Source organism: Pristis pectinata, chromosome 30 (assembly GCF_009764475.1).
Source record: "Pristis pectinata isolate sPriPec2 chromosome 30, sPriPec2.1.pri, whole genome shotgun sequence".
Lineage (NCBI taxonomy): Eukaryota > Metazoa > Chordata > Chondrichthyes > Rhinopristiformes > Pristidae > Pristis > Pristis pectinata.
Window position 1 is genome coordinate 2,751,019 of NC_067434.1, and position 22,620 is coordinate 2,773,638.

General features: G+C 42.9%; 1 protein-coding gene across 2 annotated transcripts in view; it reads left to right on the plus strand.

Moving 5' to 3' along the window:
- bms1 (BMS1 ribosome biogenesis factor) overlaps positions 1–22,620 on the plus strand; it is a 127,645-nt gene that overhangs the window by 92,905 nt on the left and 12,120 nt on the right. For both annotated transcript variants that reach the window (XM_052041689.1, XM_052041688.1), the window contains exons 17-20: positions 1,298–1,478; positions 5,034–5,092; positions 14,395–14,517; positions 20,606–20,753. In XM_052041689.1, the coding sequence (XP_051897649.1) occupies positions 1,298–1,478; positions 5,034–5,092; positions 14,395–14,517; positions 20,606–20,753 (511 nt within the window). The remainder of the gene's footprint in view (positions 1–1,297; positions 1,479–5,033; positions 5,093–14,394; positions 14,518–20,605; positions 20,754–22,620) is intronic.

Below are 22,620 nucleotides of genomic sequence, written 5' to 3' on the forward strand. Positions count from 1 at the left end.
CTATAAGGAGAGGTTGGACAAGCTGTGGCTGTTTTCTCTAGAGCAGCAGAGGCTGAGGGGAGATTTGATAGAAGTTTATAAAATTATGTGAGGCATAGATGGAGTAGACGGCTGGTATCTTTCTCCCAGGATTAAGGTGTCTAGTACTAGAGGACATGCATTTAAAGTGAAAGGGGGGAAAAGTACAAAGGAGATGTGCGGGGCACGTTTTGTTTTACACAGAGAGTGGTGGGGGCCTTGAATGCACTGCCAGGGGTGATGGTGGAGGCAGATAGCACAGAAGTGTTTCTGAGACTCTTAGAGACATGAATATGCAGAGAAGGGTGGGGTATGGTCAATGTGCGGGGAAGAGGGATTAGATTCATTAGGAGTCATTGGTTTAATTAGTTTGGCACAACATCGTGGGCTGAAGAGCTGGGCCTGTACTATACTGTTCTATGTATGTTAACATTCAAGAAGCATTTAGACAAACAGATAAACAGGTGTAGGCAGATGAGATTAGTTTAAATTGGTGTCATGATCAGCACAGGCATGGTGGGCTGAAGGGCCTGTTCCTGTGCTGTACTCTTTTATGTGCAACCTTCATTTTGAATTCCATCTGCTTCATTATGACAGCTTTGGAATATTTTAAATATATATCCCAGAATGTTCTTCCCTACTCTCAGTGCAAGTCCCACCGTACAAACCTGATCTTGCTTTTATGAGCCAGGGATACTCAGTTGGCTGAACAGCAATCCTACAGGATCTTCCCAATCTCCTTGCAACATGGAAGGTGGCCAACATTTGGCCCATCAAGCCTGTGCCATCTTTTCACGCCATCCCATCTCCCTCCCCAGTAACTTTGCTGATTCCACCACCAACCTACACTGCATACAATTTACAGTGGTCAATTAACCTACCAGCCATCATGTGCTTGGGAGGTGGGAGTAAGTAGCAGCACTCAGGGGAAACCTGTCCAGTCACAAAGAACCTGCAAACACACAGGTAGCTGGAGCTGTGCGGCAGCACCTCCATCAGCTGTGCTCTCCGCCACTCTTTCCTTTTCCAAGGATAATGGTTTAACTCCATGCAGCGGATTCTAAGACATGTTTTTTTTTTGTTTACTTAGTTCTTCCTTAGGGTCAATTAACAGATGAACCATGAGATTGGAGCTGTGTTTGTTAAAACAAGTGCAGAAGTGCAAATTTTAACCTATACAGGAAAATGATGTAGACATTAAGCTACTGAACGGGCCACAACCCGTGGGGTTATGGTTACCTACTAACTATTGACATGCCTTTATTTCCTTCTGGACCAGATGCGTTTAAAGAAGCATCGATGGCACAAGAAGATTCTGAAGACCAGAGACCCTTTGATCTTCTCCCTTGGTTGGAGACGCTTTCAGACCATCCCATTGTATCACATTGAGGACCACAATGGACGCCACAGACTGCTCAAGTACACACCTGAGCACATGCACTGCACTGCTACTATATGGGGTAAGAGACTTATTTATTCATTTCTCAGTGTCTGTGCTGGAATTTAATGCCCAACCTAGTTGCCCTTGAGAAGATCATGGGGAGTTGCTGGCTTGACCCTTTCAGTCTTTTTGCTGAAGGTACAGCCACAGTAGTCCTGGGGAGGGAGTTCCAGGATTTAGACAGCAATGATGAAGGAATATTGATAGCGGTGGCATGGTAGTGCAGCGGTTAGTGAAGCGCTATTACAACGCCAGCGACCCGGGTTCAATTCCCGCCACTGTCTGTAAGGAGTTTGTATGTTCTCCCCGTGTCTGTGTGGGTTTCCTCCAGGTGCTCTGGTTTCCTCCCACATTCCAAAGATGTACAGGTTAGGAGAGTTGTGGGCATGCTATGTTGGCGCCAGAAGTAGCAACACTTGCAGGCTGTCCCCAGAACACTCTCAGTAATGCATAAAGACGCATTTCACTGTGTGTTTCGATGTGCATGTGACTAATAAATAATCTCACTGTATCAGAGGGTGTGGGTTTGGGAGATGCTGCTGGAGGAGTCTCTGCAATTACAACATGGAAACAGGCCCTTTGGCCCACCAAGTCCACACCGACCGTCAACCACCCATTTACACTTCAGCACATTTTGTAGATGCTACACATTGCAGCCACTGGTGGAAGGAATGAACGTTTAGGATGGTTGAGGAACTGCTTTGTCTAGAATGGTGTTGACTTTTTTTGAGAGTTGTTGAAGCTGCACTCAGGCCACTGTGTTCATCATTTATATTTCATCAAACAACTGGCTTGTGCCTTGAAGATTGAGGAAAGTTTTAGGTGAGTCACTTGCCACAGAATACCCAGCCTCTGACCTTCTCTTGTAGCCACAGTACTTGTGGTTGGTCCAGTTGAGTTTCCGGATGTTGGTGTGAGGGACTCAGTGATGAAATTAGTGTGAATAAAATGTCGGTGGTTACATTCCCCTCTCTTGTTGAAGTCGGTGCTATTGTAGCACAAATGGTACTTTTCACTAACCAGTCCATGCCTGTATGTTGACTTGGTCTTACTACTTCATTTGTTGAGATGTTGCAAATGAAATTAAAAATTTATGCTGTCAAGCCCCCCTCAGGAGCTTATTTGTTTGAATAAGGTCAGCCTTGACTCTTCTAAACTCCAAAGAATACAGGCCCAAATCATTTAGCCTCTGTTGGTTGGACAACCTTCTCATCCAAGGTATTAGCCTGGTGAATTTCCTTTGGAGTGACTCAAAAGTTATTATATTTTTTTAGGTAAAGAGATCAAAACTGTGCACAGTATTCCAGGCGAGGCCTCACCAACACCCTGAACAGTTGCTTAAAAACCTCCCTATTTTTAATCTCCCACTCCTTTGCAATAAAGGCCAGAATGCCATTTGACTTCATAACTACCTGTTGGACCTGCCTGCTAGCTTTTTGTGATTCACACACAAGAGCATCTCGATTGCTCTGTACTTCACTCACTTGCAGTCTTTTCCATTTGGATAATAACCTGCCTTTTCATTTCTCTTACCAAAGTGCATAACCTCACACTTCCCCACATGAAACTCCATTTGTCGGTCCTTTGCCCACACAATCTATCTATATTCCATTGCAGAATCACGATATCCTTATCACAACATGCCCTTCCACCTAATTTCATTTCATTGGCAAATTTGGAAACCTGTCACACACTGTTCCCTCCTCCAGGTCATTAATGTAAATGGTGAACAATTGTGGTAGAACTGATCCCTGTGGTACTCCACTTGCTACCTCCTCCTAGTCTGAAAAGGACCCATTTATTCCAACTCTGTTTTCTACATGACAGCTGATTTTCAATCCATTCTAACACACTTCCCCCAATACCATGAGTGCTTAACTTCTGCACAAGCCTCCTATGTGGCATCTTGTCAAATGCCTTTTGGAAATCTAAATACACCAGATCTACAAGTTCCCCTTTATCAACTCTCCCTGTTACAACCTCAAAGAATGTGAGAAAATTTGTCAAACATGATTTACCTTTCATAAAACTAGGTTTAATTATATTCAACTTCCCTAAATGATTGTTTCCTCTTTGCTTATTGACTGTAGCATTTGCCAATAATAACAGTTAAACTAACTGGCCTGTGGTTTCCTGCCTTCTGACTTTCTCCGTTTTTGAATAAGGGAGTCACATTGGCTGTTTTCCAATCTTCTGGTACCCTCCCAGAAGTTAGCGAGTTATGAAGAGGTTCAGCAGGATGCTGCCTGGATTAGAGGGCATGAGCTGTAAGGACAGGTTGTACAAACTTGGGTTGTTTTCTCTGGAGCGGCAGATGCTGAGGGAAGACCTGATAGAGGTTTTTAAGATTATGAGAGGCATAGATAGGGTCGAAATGTCTAATACTAGAGGACATGCATTTAAAGTGAGAGGGGGTAGTTCAAAGGAGATGTGCAGGGCAAGTTTTTTTACAGAGTGGTGCGTGCCTGGAATGCACTGCCAGGGGTAGTGGTGGAGGCGGATACGATAGACATTAAAGAGGATCTTAGAAAGGCAAATGAATGTGCAGAGAATGGAGAGATATGGCCATTGTGTAGACGGAAGAGATTAGTTTAGTTAGGCGTTTAATTACTAGTTTAATCAGTTCAGCACAGCGTTGTGGGCTGAAGTGTCTGTTCTATGTCCTCTTAAAAAATTTCAACCGATAGGCCCTTTATCTTTACAGCCTTTAAAACACAAGCATGCAGTCCTTGGGTCCTGGCGACCTGTCTGCCTTTAGCCCCCCAAGTTTCCCCAATACTCATCCCTTGTACTTTTGTAAGTTCTACCATGTTATTTGAAATTAGCCTGTCTGATGTCTTAGGGATATGAACAATATCTTCTCCAGTGAAGACGGATGAAAAAAAATTATTCAATTCAGTTTTGTCTCTGGATTATTGATCAAGGCCTTTGGATTACTAGCCTGATAATTTAACTACCAGCCACCAATGGACCACCACCTCCCTTTCCTATGCCCCCCACCCCCCCAACCCCCATTGGTGACTGGCATTTAAAGACCATGTTCTTGTGGTCACTGACACTGTGTAAAATCAGGGTGACAGTAGAGCACAAGCTCAAATCAAATATTGCTTTATCCAAGGGTAATCCACCATGATTGGGGTGAGTGGGGGCTCTGCATTCTTCTCCCCTTTGGACAATAGGTTCTGATGAAAGGTCAATGTGCTCAGACGTTAACTCCATCTCCCCCTAAAGGTTCTTTCTGCCTTACTGTGAGTACTTACTGCTGTGGTTTCAGAGTGCTGCCATCCTGGAAACAAGCTGTTAGTGTGATGTTCTCGGCAGATGTTAAAGCATTCCCATAGTATTAAGTCACACCATGAAATTTGTCCTTCCATCCACTGCTCTACTTAGTTTGTTCGTGCGTTGTCCAGCAAATGTTTCACTAGCAGCACTTGAATTGCCTTGGCACAGATGGCTGTGGGCCAAGTACTGTAAGAAGGGGTGCCACTGGTTGGCATGGGCTGAATAGCCTGTTTCCATGCTCGAGAACTCTGACTCTTATATTAACTACGACTCCTTTCCCCCTTTATTCTAGGTCCAATTACTCCACAAGGCACAGGGTTTTTCGCCATTTCATCCATGGTTGGTTGTTCGGTGAGTTCCAACTGGCATGGCACAAAAAAGCTTAAATCCAGGATGTAGGGCAGGGAGAGGTTGGTCAATGGTTCTCTCTTGCTTGCTCCTCTCTTACACTCTCACATCATCCTTAATCTCTGCTCTCTGCCACCCCCGCATTTACAACTCCCTCTGATCAGGGTGGGCTGGGTTTATTCTCACCGGAATGTAGGAGGCTGAGGGGTGACCTTGTAGAGGTTCAATAAATTAGGTGGGGTGTAGGTAGAATGGATATTCAGAGACTTTTTCCTAGGACAGCGGAGTCTAGAACTAGAGGGCACAGATTTAAGGTGGGGGGAGGATCTGAGGGGTAGGTTTTTCCACACAGGGCGGTGCATATATGGAATGAGCTACCAGAGGAGGTGGTAGAAGCAGGTACAGTTACAAGGTTTACAAGGTATTTGGCGAGGTACTTACATCGGAAAGGCAGGGAGGGATATGGGCCCAATGCAGGCAAAGGGATTAGTGTAGGCAGGCATCATGGTCAGCCTGTGCTGTGTGATCCTGTGATGATGGGAAGAAACTAACATGCAATTAGAGAGGTTTTAGTTAATTACAGAGAGTTGGCGAGGGTTTATAAAAGGCAGGTCATATTTGACTAACCCAATTGAATATTTTGATGAAGAAACAAAAAAAGACTGATGAATGGAATGCAGTAAGTGTTTGTGTGGATTTTATGTAAACATTTGACAAAAGGCTGATTAACAAAATTGGGGAATATTGGCAGGTCATTGTCATTTTTTTATTTTAAAACAAAAATGTCTGAGACACCAAGAAAAGTCATAGTAAACAGTCATTTTTTGTATGAAGGCCAGTAGACGGTGATGTGTGTGAATGGTTTGCAGTCTAACATTGTTACTTTTATTTTACGTATTATCATAAGTAGTGATTAATAAAATAGTTTTTAACACTGAATCATGCTCAGTGTGTTTCTTTTGTTGCTGGTTCGTGACAAGTGGGACAGGATTTTAACCAAGTCGTGCTCATTAGTCTATGTGCACCACCAGTCTATGTGCGTTCACTGGGGGTATGTGGATAAACTGGAGTAGGTCAGTTTTAGGAAGGAGGGGGAGCCGAATGTCTTGGGACACAAGTGTTGATAAGTCCCCAGGGTCAGATGAGATCTGTCCCAGATCGCTATGGGAAGCAAGGCAGGAGATTGCTGGGGTCTGGACAGAGGTTTTTCTGCATCTTTGTTAGCCGCAGGCAAGGTACCAGAAGACTGGAGGATAGCTAATGTTGTTCCTTTATTTAAGAGAGGCAGCAGAAATAAGCTAGGTCAGTGAGTCAGTGGTAGGGACGGCACTGGAGAAAATTCTAAGGAACAGAATGTATGTACATTTGGAAGGGCAAGGACTGATTAAGGGTAATGAGCACGACTTGGTTAAAATCCTGTCCCACTTGTCACGAACCAGCAACAAAAGAAACACACTGAGCATGATTCAGTGTTAAAAACTATTTTATTAATCACTACTTATGATAATACGTAAAATAAAAGTAACAATGTTAGTATGTTAGACTTCAAAAATGTTAAACCTTGAACGTTAACCCCAAAACTAAACTCTTCGTGTGTGTGTGTGTGTGTGTGTGTGTGTGTGTGTGTGTGTGTGTGTGTGTGTGTGTGTGTGTGTGTGTGTGTGTGTGACAAAGTCCCAAACTCCAAGTTCCGGAATGGTTCTTAAAGTTCAGTTCCGCAAGCCATAAGGTGAAACATGAGCAAGGGCTTCTTCAACAACCACCGTTGTCTGAAGATTAGATGTAGAGAAACATAGAGAGAGTAAATACGAAATCCAAATGTTCCACGATGGAACCCAAACGACACTCCAGTGTTTACGCGGTAGTGACTTCCTCACCCCGAAAAGCATCCGAATCGTGGTCGTCCACACACACAAATACCTGTTTCCTTCTACAGGTCAACAACAAAGTGAACTCCACCGGATTACTTCCAACTTCCATACATGGATTTCAGTGGCAAACACAGTTATTGTTTCTCATCCATCGATGGAGAAAACTAGCAGGCTGGTGTCTCTCTCCCTTCTCTCCCTCTCTCCTTCTTCTTCTAACTTCTTCAACAACGTCATTACGTCCTTTATCTTCTATTGACGTAAGCACGCCCCACACACACATACACACACACTCTCTATCTTAAAGGGACTTTCACTGAGTCCGTAACACCTCCCACCTAAAAAAAAAAATTTTTCCCAAGAAAAATTTAACCGCGCATACAGTTAGTAATGTTATTAATTATCATACTACACAACTACAGACTATCAGATTAGTACAGATACATGTTTCCCATTTAACATCTGGAAAGACAATCAGCAATCACATTATCTTTGCCTTTAATGTGAGTTATCATGAGATCAAACTCTTGCAAAATTAAACTCCAGTTTAACAGCCTTCTGTTCTTGTTTTTGACTCGGCTCAGAAACACCAATGGGTTATGATCTGTATATACAGTCAATGGTTTCTGAGCGGTGCAAACATATACACTGAAATGTTGCAAGGCTAAAACAAGCGACAGTAATTCTTTCTCTATAGTGGAATAATTCTTTTGATGCTCATTAAATTCCTTTGAAAAGTAAGCTACAGGATGGTCAATATCATCAAGGTCACCCTTCTGCAATAACACAGCTCCTGCAGCATCTACTGCTAATGAAAATGGCTTTTCAAAGTCAGGTGTTTTGAGCACAGGATGGTAGCATAAAATGGCTTTCAGCTTCTCAAATGCTTCTTGGCAAGAATCTGTCCAAACAAACTGTACTCCCTTCTTCAGAAGATTAGTTAGGGGAAGAGCAATATCAGCAAAATTTTTACAAAATTTTCGATAATATCCAACCATTCCCAAAAATCTTCTAACAGTCCTCGTACCTGTGGGAATAGGGAACTCAGATATTGCTTGAACTTTTGCCTGAACAGGAGCTTGCTTGCCTTGACCTACAACATAACCAAGGTACGTCACAGTGGCATGGCCAAATTCACTTTTAGCCAAGTTAACTGTAAGGTTAGCCTCGGAAAGTCTTTCAAACAACCTTTCTAACGCAGAGATGTGATCCTCCCATGTATCATTCCCAGTCACTAAGTCGTCAATGTAGGCATCTGTATGTTTTAACCCATGAATCACCGAATTAATCATTCTTTGAAATGTTGCCGGAGCATTTTTCATTCCAAATGGCAAAACATTGTATTCATACAATCCAGAAGGGGTTACAAAGGCAGAAATCTCCCTTCCTCTATCTGTTAATGGAACACACCAGTACCCTTTTAATAGGTCAATCTTTGTAAGAAATTTTGCCTTTCCCACTCTATCTATGCAATCATCCACCCTAGGAATAGGGTAAGCATCTGACTTTGTTACAGCATTCACTTTCCTGTAATCTGTGCAAAATCTAACAGTTCCATCAGGTTTAGGTACAATAACATAGGGCGAACTCCAATTTGAAGTAGAATGTCTAATAATATCATTTTCCAACATGTATTTTATTTCCTGATCAACAAGTTTACTTTTTTCCACATTCATTCGATATGGGTGTTGTTTGATTGGTTTTGCATCCCCAACATCAACATCATGGGTAATTATCGATGTTCTGTTTGGAACATCTGGGAACAGATTTTTAAATTTTAAAATTCTCTCATCTGTTGTTTTTGTGAAACTTGTAAATGGTCCAACTTCGTTTCAAGGTTCTCCAGGATATTTTGGTTTTTTAGTTTTGATGGAACAATATTTGGTCTAAATTGGCCTTCCTCAACATCAACATCAGGCATTCTAGAAACAACCTTCACATCACCCACCAAGGCCACCACTGAATCCCTCTCATAATAAGGCTTTAGTATGTTTACATGACAGAGTTGTGTTTTCTTGCGTCTATCTGGTGTTTTGATTATATATGTTAAATCAGTCACTCGAGATTCAATAACATAGGGTCCAGAAAAACGAGATTGCAATGGATTATTTTGGCTAGGGAAAAATACCAACACCTTTTGCCCCACTGAAAATGTCCTAGGCCGAGCACGTCTATCAAAATATGTCTTCATTCTTATCTGGCTAGTTTTCAAATTGGGGAGGTCTCCATTTCCTCCTTAACACTCCATTTTTGACATAATATCCAATTGGCACTTTCTCAATCTCCTCACATGAGAGTGCTTTTTCTTTCAATTCTGTCAACTCAGGGTCCTTTGTCTGTTCCACCATAAAATCCTTCCTCGACAAAGACAAATCTTTAAATTCAGGCTCACTATAAGGATGTTGATCCTCCAGTGAAGACAGAAAAGTCTCAGATAAGGCATCATAATTTTCTTCCTGTTTAGGACTGTCACAAGGAACCACATCAGACTGCACCGTACTGTCGGTCTTGGCTAATTCTCTAGCTCCAGCTCGAGTCACCGCACATGATGGGTAAACATCTGGATCATTCTCAGACTCATCAATCCTTGGTTTGGTCGTTAACCGTACCACAGGAACAATTTCTCCATCTGCAAGGTCATTTCCCAATAACAAAGAAACTCCTTCCACTGGCAACCTAGGTCTTATCCCTACCTCGACTGGTCCTTCTACGAACTTTGACTTTAAAATCACCCTGTGTAAAGGGACAGATATGGTGTCATCTGTAACACCTCGCACTAGATTTACCTCACCAGTGTCACTTTCTTCACCAAAATTTAAAACACTGTCCAGCAAGAGAGATTGACAAGCTCCAGTATCTCTAAGAATTTTCACTGGCACCTGGGGTGACTCATCATTCAGTGAAACAAAACCCTCTGATACATAAGAACGGAATTCCTTTCTCACCTCCTCCAACTTTTCCGCTTTTACCTCTTGCAAGGACTGATCTTTAACAGCATCTCCTAAACCTTTTTGATTTTTAATTGCCTGAAAGCAAGCATTGGGCACAGCTTCCTTCCTTTTCTTCAAAAGGGCACAATTAGATATCACATGGCCAGGTTTCCTACAGTAATAACAAGTACGCTCAACAGGTTTCTCCAGCCCTGGCTTCTTTTCATCTTTTCCTTTTTGATTACCTCCCAATTTAATCTCCGGTTTACCTGGATTGTCCTTGTAACTCTTTGGAAAGGTTTTAGGTTGTCCCCATTTGGATTTATGGGTTAAAGCATAATCATCTGCCAACCTGGCAGTTTCTTGTAAAGTTTCCACTGCCTTTTCATTTAAATATGTTGTTAATTCAGCTGGAACACATCTTTTAAAGTCTTCCACTAATATCAATTCTTTCAATTTATCAAAATCCCCATCTACATTTTTAGCCATGTACCATCGTTCAAAACATATTCTCTTTCCATTGGCAAATTCCATATAAGTCTGATCTGCAGATTTCCTCAAGTCTCTAAATTTTTGTCTATAAGCCTCAGGTACCAATTCATAGGCCTTCAATATAGCTTGTTTTACCTTGGTATAATCAGCTGCATCCTCAGCAGACAAAGCAGAATAAGCTTTTTGAGCTTTACCTTTAATCACACTCTGTACCATAAGAGCCCATCCTTTCTTTGGCCAGTTTGAACTCACAGCAACCTTTTCAAAATGTTGGAAATACTGATCAACCTGATCTTCCTCAAAAGGAGGGACTAATCGAACCTCCCTGCTGGCTGAAAACCCATCATCAGAATCAGATTCCAAACTCTTTCGCTTCATTTGTAACTCATGCTGCCTCTGTTTCTCCTTCTCCTCACTATCCAGCTCCATCCTCTTCAATTCCATCTGCTTCATTGCTAGATCAGCCTCTATCTTCATCTGAGTTAGCTCTCGTTCAGCCTCTATCTTTAACTGGGTTTGCTCTCGTTCAGCCTCTAATTTCTTTTGTTCTCGTTCAGCCTCTAATTTCTTTTGCTCTCGTTCAGCCTCTATCTTTTTTTGTCCCAACTCGAACTTCAGTCGTGTTTGTTCTAACTCCATCTTTGCTATCTGCACCTGTGCCTCAGAAATTGCTATTTCACTGCCAGGAAACTGTTTTAACACTTCCTTCTCAAACACCTTCTTCTCCAAATAATAGTCAACTATCATTCTATGAATAACTGCTTTTCTCATAGACTGCTTTACTTCTGTAAGGTTTAGCTTTGTAGCAATCTTTATCAAATCATCCTTTTTTGCCACCTCCAATCCCTGTAGGGTTGGTGACTCCAAAAATGCCTTAATATCCATTGCTGCTGGTTTCCACACACACAAGCCAATTAAAAAGAATTTATCAGACCTCCCTCAAAAATCTTTGGATTGAATCCCGAACAAATCTCGTCAGTCTGGGGAATGATACCAGACGACACTCATTAATCTTTGGATTGGATCCCGGACGAATCTCGTTAACCTTGGGAACTATCCCGGACGAGCCCCCAATTTTGTCACGAACCAGCAACAAAAGAAACACACTGAGCATGATTCAGTGTTAAAAACTATTTTATTAATCACTACTTATGATAATACGTAAAATAAAAGTAAAAATGTTAGTATGTTAGACTTCAAAAATGTTAAACCTTGAACGTTAACCCCAAAACTAAACTCTTCGTGTGTGTGTGTGTGACAAAGTCCCAAACTCCAAGTTCCGGAATGGTTCTTAAAGTTCAGTTCCGCAAGCCATAAGGTGAAACATGAGCAAGGGCTTCTTCAACAACCACCGTTGTCTGAAGATAAGACGTAGACGTAGAGAAACATAGAGAGAGTAAATACGAAATCCAAATGTTCCACGATGGAACCCAAACGACACTCCAGTGTTTACTCGGTAGTGACTTCCTCACCCCGAAAAGCATCCGAATCGTGGTCGTCCACACACACAAATACCTGTTACCTTCTACAGGTCAACAACAAAGTGAACTCCACCGGATTACTTCCAACTTCCATACATGGATTTCAGTGGCAAACACAGTTATTGTTTCTCATCCATCGATAGAGAAAACTAGCAGGCTGGTGTCTCTCTCCCTTCTCTCTCTCTCTCTCTCTCTCTCTCCTTCTTCTTCCTCTAACTTCTTCAACAACGTCATTACGTCTTTTATCTTCTATTGACGTAAGCACGCCACACACACACATACACACACACTCTCTATCTTAAAGGGACTTTCACTGAGTCCGTAACACACTAAATTGATTTAATTTTTTTTTGAGGTGGTAACAAAGGAAATTGATGAAGGCAGGGTGGTAGACGTTATCTATATGGACTTTAGTCAGGCATTTGACAAGGTCCCTTATGGTTGTCTGATCTAGAAAGTTAAGGCACATGAGATCCAAGGTGAGGTGGACAACTGGATCCAAAATTGGCTTGGTGACAGGAAGCAGAGAGCAGTGTGGAAGGATACTTTTCCGATTGAAGGTCTGTGATCAGTGGCGTTCCGCAGGGATCGGACATGAGAGGAAGGAGTTTTAAAAGGGATCTGGGGAGTAAGTATTTCCCCACAGAAAGTGGCAGATATGTGGAATGCACTGCCAGAGCTTGGGAATCAGATACAAATACTACCTTAAGAAGCATTTAGACAGACACTTAACCTCGAAGGATAGGGACTAAATCAGGCAAAAGAGATTAGTGTAGATGGGTGAAAGGTCAGTATGGATATGGTAGGCTGAAGGGCCTGTTTCCATGCAGCACAACTCTGACTACTTCCCATTACTACGTTTATGCTTGGCTGTTACACATTAGCTAATTTTATATTTCTATGACTTTCAAATTGGCCTACAGCATAAAATGTGCTGACAATACCGAAACTGTCATTAGTGATGATGATGTCATTTGACTGCAACAGGTCACAGGCTGAATGAGCAAACAAGTGGCAGACAGAATTCAATACAGAGCAGTAAGAGGTGATGCATTTTGGCAGAAGGAATGGAGAGGCAGTTCTAAAAAACATAATAGAAAGGGCCTTTGACAAGGTCCCATGTGGGAGAAAGGTCCAAAATGTAACAGCCAGGGAATCGAGGAAATTGGATCAGAAACTGACTTGGTGATGAGAGACAAAAGGGGACTTTTGAAGGTTGTTTTTGCCATTGGAGGTCACTGGGATTGGTGTTTGGTGTATATGTTAACAAATGAAGGACATAAGTCTGCAGATCATATAAAAATTGGGGTGTTGTTGAAAGTGAGGAAGAGAGATGTTGTGAAGATGGACAGAGAAATGGCAGGTGAAATTTTAATCTGCAGAAAAGTGAGCTGGTGCGTTCTGGGAGGGCTGATGGAGCTAGGATATACACTGTGGATATACACTGTGGATGGGAAGACCCTAGGAAGTACAGAGGAACCTTTTGTTCATGTCCAAGGAACACTGAAGGTGGCAGAACTGGCAGACAAGGTGATTAAGAAGGCAGACAGGGTACTTGCCTTTGGTAGTCAAAACGTAAATCAGAAAGGTTATGAACAAATTGTGTAGGTCATTAGTTAAGCCACAGCTGCAACACTGTACACAGTTCTGGTACCACACTATAGGAAGGATGTGATTTGCACTGGACGGGATGTGGAGGAGATTCACCCAGATGTTGCCTGAGATGGAGCATTCTGGATATGATGAGAGACTGGATAGGCTGTGTTTGTTTTCTTTGGAGTGGAAAATGCTGAGGAGGGGCCTGATGATAAGATACAAAATCATGAAGGGCCTAGGTAGAGTAGACTCCCTTATTAAACAGAAATCTAAAGACTGGTGTCCAGGAGAGTGTACGGAACCTCCAGAGGATAGATCTTTGAAGGTCTAGAGTAGCTGAAAAAAAAATGCCTCATTTCTGGAGATATCGAGTACAAAACCAGGGTACAAAACTACAGTTTTATGTCCAATACTGGTGTGGGTGAACCTGAGGAAGTGCAGAGGAGATTCGATAGAGGTGTTCAAGATTATGGCAGATTGAATAAAGGTAGACAGAGAAAAGCTCTTCCCACTCTGATTCAAGTATCAGCGTCCAGATTTCAAGTTCTGGGAAAGTAAGGAAGTGTGAGGAACCTCTCTTTATGCAGCGACGAGTAATGACCCAGAACTGGTGATGGAAGTTGAGGTGATCAGTGATTTTAAACGTTGCGTTGGCACAAAGAAAATAAAGCTGCTGACTGCAGGAGTAGGGAAAGGGAATGGGACTTGCAGAAAGCCGATGGTCTGAATGGCCACCTGGTTTTTTAATGCCCATGCTACCACACTGTCCTCTTGCTGCTGCCGTCTGCTGTCCTCTCACCCTCCCCCACATCCTGCCCGGAAGTGGCAAATAGAATTGCTGCCACCCGACCTACACCGCACTAGTAATATTACCTGACCTTGGAGGCAAGTTAAATCTTACAATTTTCAAAGCTAACTATTGATTCTTTATTTTGCAGAATGATTTCAGAATTGCGGCAACGGGTGTGGTGCTGAACCTCGACAAATCCATAAGTGTTGTTAAAAAACTCAAGTTGGTTGGATTCCCATTCAAGATATACAAGAACACGGCCTTTATAAAGGTTAACTACTGATCCCATTGTTTTCTTTGTAATCTTGCTTCAATTCCCTCTCCCTACCCCTACTGACCCCTTTATACCCTCGGTCTTTCCTATATCCTTGCCCCACCCACCCATTATCTTTGCATCCCCTTTCCCAGTCTACCTTATTTGCCCTTTCCCCCTCCATCTCTTAGCTTTACCTCTTCCCTTATAGAATCAAACCACATCGGAGTCTATTCAGTAAATTGTATCTCAGTTTGCTCTTTGAATTAGCTATGTAATCGACCTCACTACCCTGCTGTTTTACCAAGGCTATGCAGATTTCTCCTTTTCAAGTATTTATCCCATTCCCTTTTGGATCTGTATCCATCACGTTTTTGACCATTCATTTTAAACCAGCTCTCAAAATTGAATTCCTGGCATCTTCTCTGTCCTGAAGTAAACAGTGCTGAATTTGGTAGTATCTCCATTTCACATGGGTAGACTGGAGAAGCTGAATTTATTTTCTTTGGAACAAAAGATGAGAGTGGATCCGATAAAGGTTTTCAAAATCAAGAGATGGTGTAGATATAGAGAAACTGTACCTGTTGACAGAAAGATCAGGAATCAGAGGACATAACTGAAGGTGACTGCCAGAAGTGACATGAACCTTTTTATTAAGTGAATGTTCGGGTTTGGAATGCACTGCCAATGATGGTGGTCCATTTCAATTATGTCCAAAAAGAAGCTGGAAAACTACTTCAAAGGAGTGTTTAGGCCACTGGGGAGAAGGTGTGGGGGTGAGACCTGTTGGATTGCCCCAATGAAAGAGAAGGCAGGGAACTGGCAGGCCAGATGGTCTCCTTCCATGCTATAACCCTTTCTGGGATTTTTGTATCTCTGAATTCTATGCCCTCTTTAAAATTGCACAGTCCTTTCCTCATTTTTCCTTGAATCACTTTGTCCACCAATGTGTTCAGGTCCTTTTTGCTGCATGCCCACCAATTTCAGCTGCATGTCTGTATTCTCTTGAAGCTTCTGAACATCCTCCTTGCTGTTCATTACATTTCTGATCTTTGCACTGTGAACTTTGAAACTAAACTTGATTACTTAATCAAAGAACAGGTAGCAAAATATCAAAAAAAGAAGCATTTGTCACGGATTCCTCTGTGTACTTAACCAGCAATCTGAAGAACGTGATCACGTTTCGCAAGTACGTTCCACTTTTCCCCGTGGTTGGAGTATCAAAAACAAGAGGGTGTCAGTTTAAGGTGAGAGGAAGGAGTTTCAAATGGGATCTGAGGAGAAAGTTTTTTTTTACACAGAGAGTGGTTGATATCTGGAACGCGCTGCCAGAGGAGGTGGTGGAGTCAGATACAATCACTATATTTAAGAGCCATTTAGAACAGACACTTAAATAGGCAAAGCATAGAAGGATAGGGTCCAAACGTGGGCAAATGGGGTTAGTGTAGAAGGGCAGGGAGGTCGGTGTGGATATAACGGATTGAGGGCCCATTTCCTGACTATTTGCCGTTACTCAATTTCTGCTGGCTGTCATATCAACTAATATTTTGTTAATGAACTCTAGAAGGTTCCCCCACAGACATTTGGCTGACTGGTCTGTAATTAACACCGTGTTTACTTCCTTTTGAGCAAAGTTGTAATGTTTGCAATCCACTGTCTGAAAGTCAAAAACAAAACTGTAGATGTTGGAAATCTAAAACATAGAGAAAATGTTGGAAACGCTCAGGAGGGCCCTTCATGCTCTCTGACCCAAAATGTTGACTCTGTTTCTCTTCCCACAGATGCGGCCCGACCGGCTGAGTATTACCAGTATTTTCTATTTCTGCTCTCTGTCTGAGTTTGTCTTGTTCGTGACAGCTGTCACGTGCTCCTTCAACCTGTTCCTATGAGCTTAGCTGCTTTATTAGTCCCTCTTTCAGGAGTATTCCTTTCCAAATCTGTCATCACCATTTTCCTCTAAATACAACGAACCTTGATTCAAGTGTCCTTACCATCTCAGTTCCAGCCCAAATCCATGCTTATCTTTTCTGTACCTTTTCACTAAATCCCTATATAAGGTTTCTTCCCCAGCACTAATAACTGATAAACACAATCTTACCACCCCACCCCCCCCCCCATTCTTCTCAACCTGTCTGCAGCATTGACATTGATCACATAGGACAGGAACTTGAATATGTTGATCGGGAGAGACAGCAGGCAAAGAGACATTTGGCAAGTAGGAAGCTCTTAGAAGTGACATGGGGAGAGGTCAGGGCCAGCATCTTCCTGTGAGACTGAAGGGCAAGGCTGGCAGGAATAGGGAGCCCTGGTTGATGAGGGATTATTGAGGCACTAGTCAGGAAGTGGAATGTCACATTAATGGCCAAACGATCCATTTTGCTTAAATGGAAGGATCCAATACCCCCTACTGCTTTTCAATGGTTCTCTCAAACTATATTATGTTTAAACTCGGAAAAAATTAGGAGTGGTACTGTTGATCCTTCGCTTAAACTTGAAGATATTTGGAGTCCATTTATTCAATACCTTCATATGATATAGATCTGTTTTCAATAACTTTTCAATTTAGAGAAATTTTGTCCAGTTTTTTTTTGTCTTTTTTTCTGAAATTTTCTTTTTAGTTTGGTTTGATATATTATTTACAATCTTTTATTGATTTGGGGATTTTTTTTCTTTCCTTTTATATACACAATAAATCTTTTTCTTTCCTTTCTTTTATATTATATTCATCTACTAAGAGATCGTGAGATCTAAAGTTTTTTTTTATATTTTATTATTCTTTATGATTATCTGTACCATGATTGTTCTCCTGATCTCTTTGTATTACATGTACAATCATCGATGTTCTATATTAATCTGTATTAATTTGGAAACTAATAAAAAGATTGAAAAAGAGAGAAAGGAAATGGAGGAGGCTTGTCAGGCACAGACAGCTGGGATCAAGCGAGTCCCTTGTGATGTAGGAGTACATGAGAAGGAAGTTAGGAGGGCAGCACACACAAAATGCTAGAGGAACTCAGCAGGTCAGGCAGCACCTATGGAGAGAAATAAACAGTCAACGTTTCAGGTCAAGACCCTTCGTCAGGACTGGAAAGGAAGAGGGAAGAAGCCAGAATAAGGTGGTTGGGGAAGGGGGAGGAGGACAGGCTGGCGGGTGATAGGTGAGTTCACGTGATAAGTGAGTCCAGGTGAGGGGGGGGAGGTAGGAGGGTGGGAGAGGGGGCTGAAGGAGAAGGAATCCAGTAGGAGAGGGCAGTGGACCATGGAATAAAGGGAAGGAGGTGGGGAAAAGATAAGTAGGTCATGGTGGGGGGGGGGGGAGGGGAAAGGGGCCTCAGGAATAAGGGAAGACAAAGGAAGAAAAAAAAGCGGGCTGGAGAAGAGGGGAGGGGTTACCAGAAGTTAGAGAAATCGATGTTGAGGCCGTCAGGTTGGAGACTGCCGAGGCAAAAGAGGGACATGAGATATCCCCGGCAGATAAGGTAAAGGAGAAACCTACAAGATTTTCTATGTATATTAAGAGCAGAAGGGTATCCCAAGAGAGTCGAGTCATACAGCACGCGGAAACAGCCCTACAGCAAACTGGTCCACGCCGACCAAGATCCCCATTTGTCTGCGTTTGGCCCATATCCCTCTAAGCTTTTCCTATCCATGTAGGTACCCTTGATCATCAGTGTGGTGAGCTTTGTGTGTGCCACGTTAGATGGCTGAGGTCTTAAATGAATAGTTCTTGTCTGTATTTATTATGGAGAAGTACATGGAAGCTAGTGAGTTCAGAGAGCAGAATAGTGATGTCCTGAAACATCGACATCACAAAAGAGGAGTGGCTGGTGATCTTGAAGTACATAAAGTTGGATAAATTCTCTGGGCCTGATCAAGTGTATCCTAGGAGTATCCTAGTTGTGGGAAGGTAGAGAAGAGATTGCTGGGGCCCTGGCAGAGACTTCCTATATTTATTAGCTGCAGGTAAGGTATTGGAAGACTGGAGAATGACTAATGTTTATTTAAGTAGGGCTGTAAGGACACCCCAAAGATCTACAGGCTGGTGAGCCTGATGTCAGTGGTGGGAAGGTTACTGGAGGGGATTCTGAGAGACAGGATCTACCTTCATTTGGAAAGGCAAGGACTGATTAGAGAGTCAGCATGGCTTTGTGTGTGGGAAATCATGTCTCACCAATTTGATTGAGTTTTTTGAAGAGGTGACCAAGAGGATTGATGAGGGTAGGGCGGTAGACGTTCTCTACATAAGTTTAGCGAGGCCTTTGACAAGATCTCACATGGTCGGTCTGGAAGGTTAGAACACTTGGGATCCAGGGGGAGCTAGTCAATTAGATACAAAATTGGCTTGGTGGAAGGAGACAGAGGGCGGAAGTGGAGGGTTGTTGTATAGATTGGAGGCCTGTGACCAGTGGTGTGTCACAGGAATCGGTGCTGGGACCACTGTTGTTTGTTATATATGTTAATCTAGGTGGCATAATTAGTAAGTTTGCAGACGACACCAAAACTGGTGGAGACAAGAGACCGTAGATGCGGGAATTGAGCAACAAATGGTCTGCTGGAGGAAGTTAACGTGTTGAGCAGCATCTGGGGGGTGGGGGGAGGGTGGTAGGAGTTGTCAGTGTTTCAGGTCGAAACCCTGTGTGGAGTGGTGAACAGTGAAGAAGTTGTCTGAGGTTCCAACAGGATCCAGATCAACTGGGAAAGTCGACAAAGGAATGGCAGATGGGATTTAACTCAGAAAAGTGCTAGTTGAACCAGAGGAGCATGAACACAGATAATGGCAGGTCCTTGGAATTGTTGTTCAACAGACAGACCTTGGGGTACAAGTACAAAATTCCCTGAGTGTTGTGACGCAGGTGACAAAGAAAGCATTTGGCATCTTTACCTTTATCAGTCAGGGCGCTGAGTGCAAGAGATGGGAAGTCATGTTACAGCTGTACAAAATATTGGTAAGACTGTATTGGAGTATTGGGTACAGTTCTGGTCACCACACATTAGGAAGGATCTGATTAAGGCTGCATCTGGAGTATTGCATTCAATTCTGGTTGCCCCATTATAGGAAGGATGTGGAGGCTTTGGAGAGGGTGCAGAGGTGGTTTACCAGAATGCTGTCTGAATTAGAGGGCATGTGCTATAAGGAGAGGTTGGACAAACCTGGGTTGTTTTCTCTGGAGCAGCGGAGGCTGATGGAAGTTTATAAGATTATGAGAGGCACAGATAGACAGCTGGTATCTTTTTCCCAGAGTCAAAATGTCTAATACTAGAGGATATGCATTTAAGGTGAGAGGGGCAAAGTTCAAAGGAGATGTGTGGAACTTATAGAAGTGTTTAAAATTATGAGAGGCATAGATAAGGTGGACGGTAACAGGCTTTTCCCCAGGGTAGGGGAGTCCAAAACTAGGGGGCATAGGCTTAGGATGAGAAGGGAAAGATTTAAAAGGGTCCTGAGGGACAACTTTTTCATGCAGAGGGTGGTGATTATATGGAACGAGCTGCCAGAGGAAGTGGTTGAGGCAGATACAATAGTATCGTTTAGGAAGCATTTGGATAGGTACATGGAGGGGCAGATCTTAGAGGGATATGGGCTGAATGCAGGAAATAAGGACTAGCTGGGTGGGCACCATGGTCGGCATGGACTGGTTGGGCCGAAGGGCCTGCATCCGTGCTGTATTGCTGTATGACTGTGACTTGTGTAGGCAGTAAGGACTAGTTTAGTAGGCTTTTATTTACTAGTATAATTAGTCCAGCACAACATCGTGGACCACAGAGCCTGTTCGATGTTCTATCCCTCATATCTTTCTTCAGTCTTTCTATCTTTGCACTATACTGTTTCATTTCATTTGTCATTTCTTTAGACAACCAGGGAGCTCTGACTTTGACTGTATTTCATTTCCACTCTCGTCTGCAAATAAACCATCTCCTTGATATTGTGCTATTGCTCATTTACAATTTTACCCAATAACCTTTGCTTCCATTTCCACTTGGGCCAGATTTGCCTTGAATTTCCTGAAACTGCCCCTGTGAATGAGCTGGATCCTCTACAGGTGATTGAAATGGAACATGGTTTGGCAGTCAGTAATTCTCATGGATATATTGTGTATGCATGTAGGGAATGTTCAACTCTGCACTGGAAGTTGCCAAGTTTGAGGGTGCATCACTCCGAAGTGTAAGTGGAATTCGTGGTCAACTGAAGAAAGCACTTCGTTCCCCAGAAGGTGCATTCAGGGCCTCCTTTGAAGACAAGTTATTAATGAGTGGTGAGTGATGTGCTTCCACATCTAATTCTAAAGGAAAAGGTCTCCAAATGGTAGCAGAGCCTAATGAGCATTATTCAAACTCAATTCTTTCTTCCAATGAATTTATTATCCATTAGAATTTTTAATATTGAGTAATTTTTGTTCTAGGCATGTCAGTTCTTGGCATTTTTGTGTCTGGAAGAAATCATTTCTCAAACCTAGTCCAAGACACTGCATCCTAAATTTGAGCATCCATGCTTCCCCTGATGTCTGTGTGTCCAACTCATCAACCACGCTGTGACTGTATAGAGTTTGGTTGCAAACTGAATACCCAGTAAAAGCAGGGTTAGTGTCACCTGTAACCACTTTGGACCAGTGCAGTACTTTACAGCTGATTGGCATTCTCTCCTTTCCCTCAAGATCGTAGTATCGATGACAGTGACCATGAAACAAACTGGTTATCTTAAAAACTCACCTGACCTCATCAGCATTGGTTCTGGGTATTTGAATTCTGATAGAATATGGAACAGTACAGCACAGGAATAGGCTGTTCGGCCCGCAATGTAGTAGCGAACTAATTAAACCATAGAACAATACAGCACAGTATAGGTCCTTCAGCCCACCATGTCGTGCCGACCTTTAAACCACGCCTGAGACTATCTAACCCCTTCCTCCCACATATCCCCCTATTTTAAATTCCTCCATATGCTTATCTAACAACCTCTTGAACTCTACCAACGTACCTGGCTCCACCACTACCCCAGGCAGCACATTCCATGCACCAACCACTCTCTGGGTGAAAACCCTCCCTCTCATATCTCCCTTGAACTTCCCACCCATTACTTTAAAGCCATGCCCTCTTGTATTGAACATTGGTGCCTTGGGAAAGAGGCGCAGGCTGTCCACTCTATCTGTTCCTCCTAATATTTTGTATACCTCTATCATGTCTCCCCTCATCCTCCTCCTCTCCAATGAGTAAAGCCCTAGCTCCTTTAGTCTCTCCTCATAATCCATACTCTCTAATTCAGGCAGCATCCTGGTAAATCTCCTCTGCACCCTTTCCAACGCCTCCACATCCTTCCTATCATGAGGTGACCAGAACTGGACACAGTACTCTTAAGTGTGGTCTAACCAGAGTTTTGTAAAGCTGCATCATTACTTTGCGGCTCTTAAACTCGATCCCACGACTTATGAAAGCTAACATCCCATAAGCTTTCTTAACTACCCTATCCACCTGTGAGGCAACTTTCAGTGATCTGTGGATATGAACCCCCAGATCCCTCTGCTCCTCTACACTGCCCAGAATCCTGCCATTAACCTTGTACTCCACCTTGGAGTTTGTCCTTCCAAAGTGTACCACCTCACACTTCTCCAGATTGAACTCCAGATTGAACTCCATCTGCCACTTCTCAGCCCAGCTCTGCATCCTATCAATATCCCTCTGCAATGTTCGACAGTCCTCCACACTATCCACAACACCACCAACCTTTGTGTCGTCTGCAAACTTGCTAACCCACCCTTCTACCCCCTCATCCAAGTCATTAATAAAAATCACGAAAAGTAGAGGTCCCAGAACCGATCCTTGTGAGACACTACTAGTCACAGCCCTCCAATCTGAATGCACTCCCTCCACCACAACCCTCTGCTTTCTACAGGCAAGCCAATTCTGAATCCACACGGCCAAGCCTCCCTGGATCCCTTGCCCTCTGACCTTCTGAAGAAGCCTACCATGTGGAACCTTGTCAAATGCCTTACTAAAATTCATGTAGACCACGTCTACTGCACTACCCTCATCAATCTTCCTGGTCACCACCTCAAAGAACCCTGCAGGCTTGTGATCTCACAAAGCCATGCTGGCTGTCCCTAATCAGTCCATGATTCTCTAAAT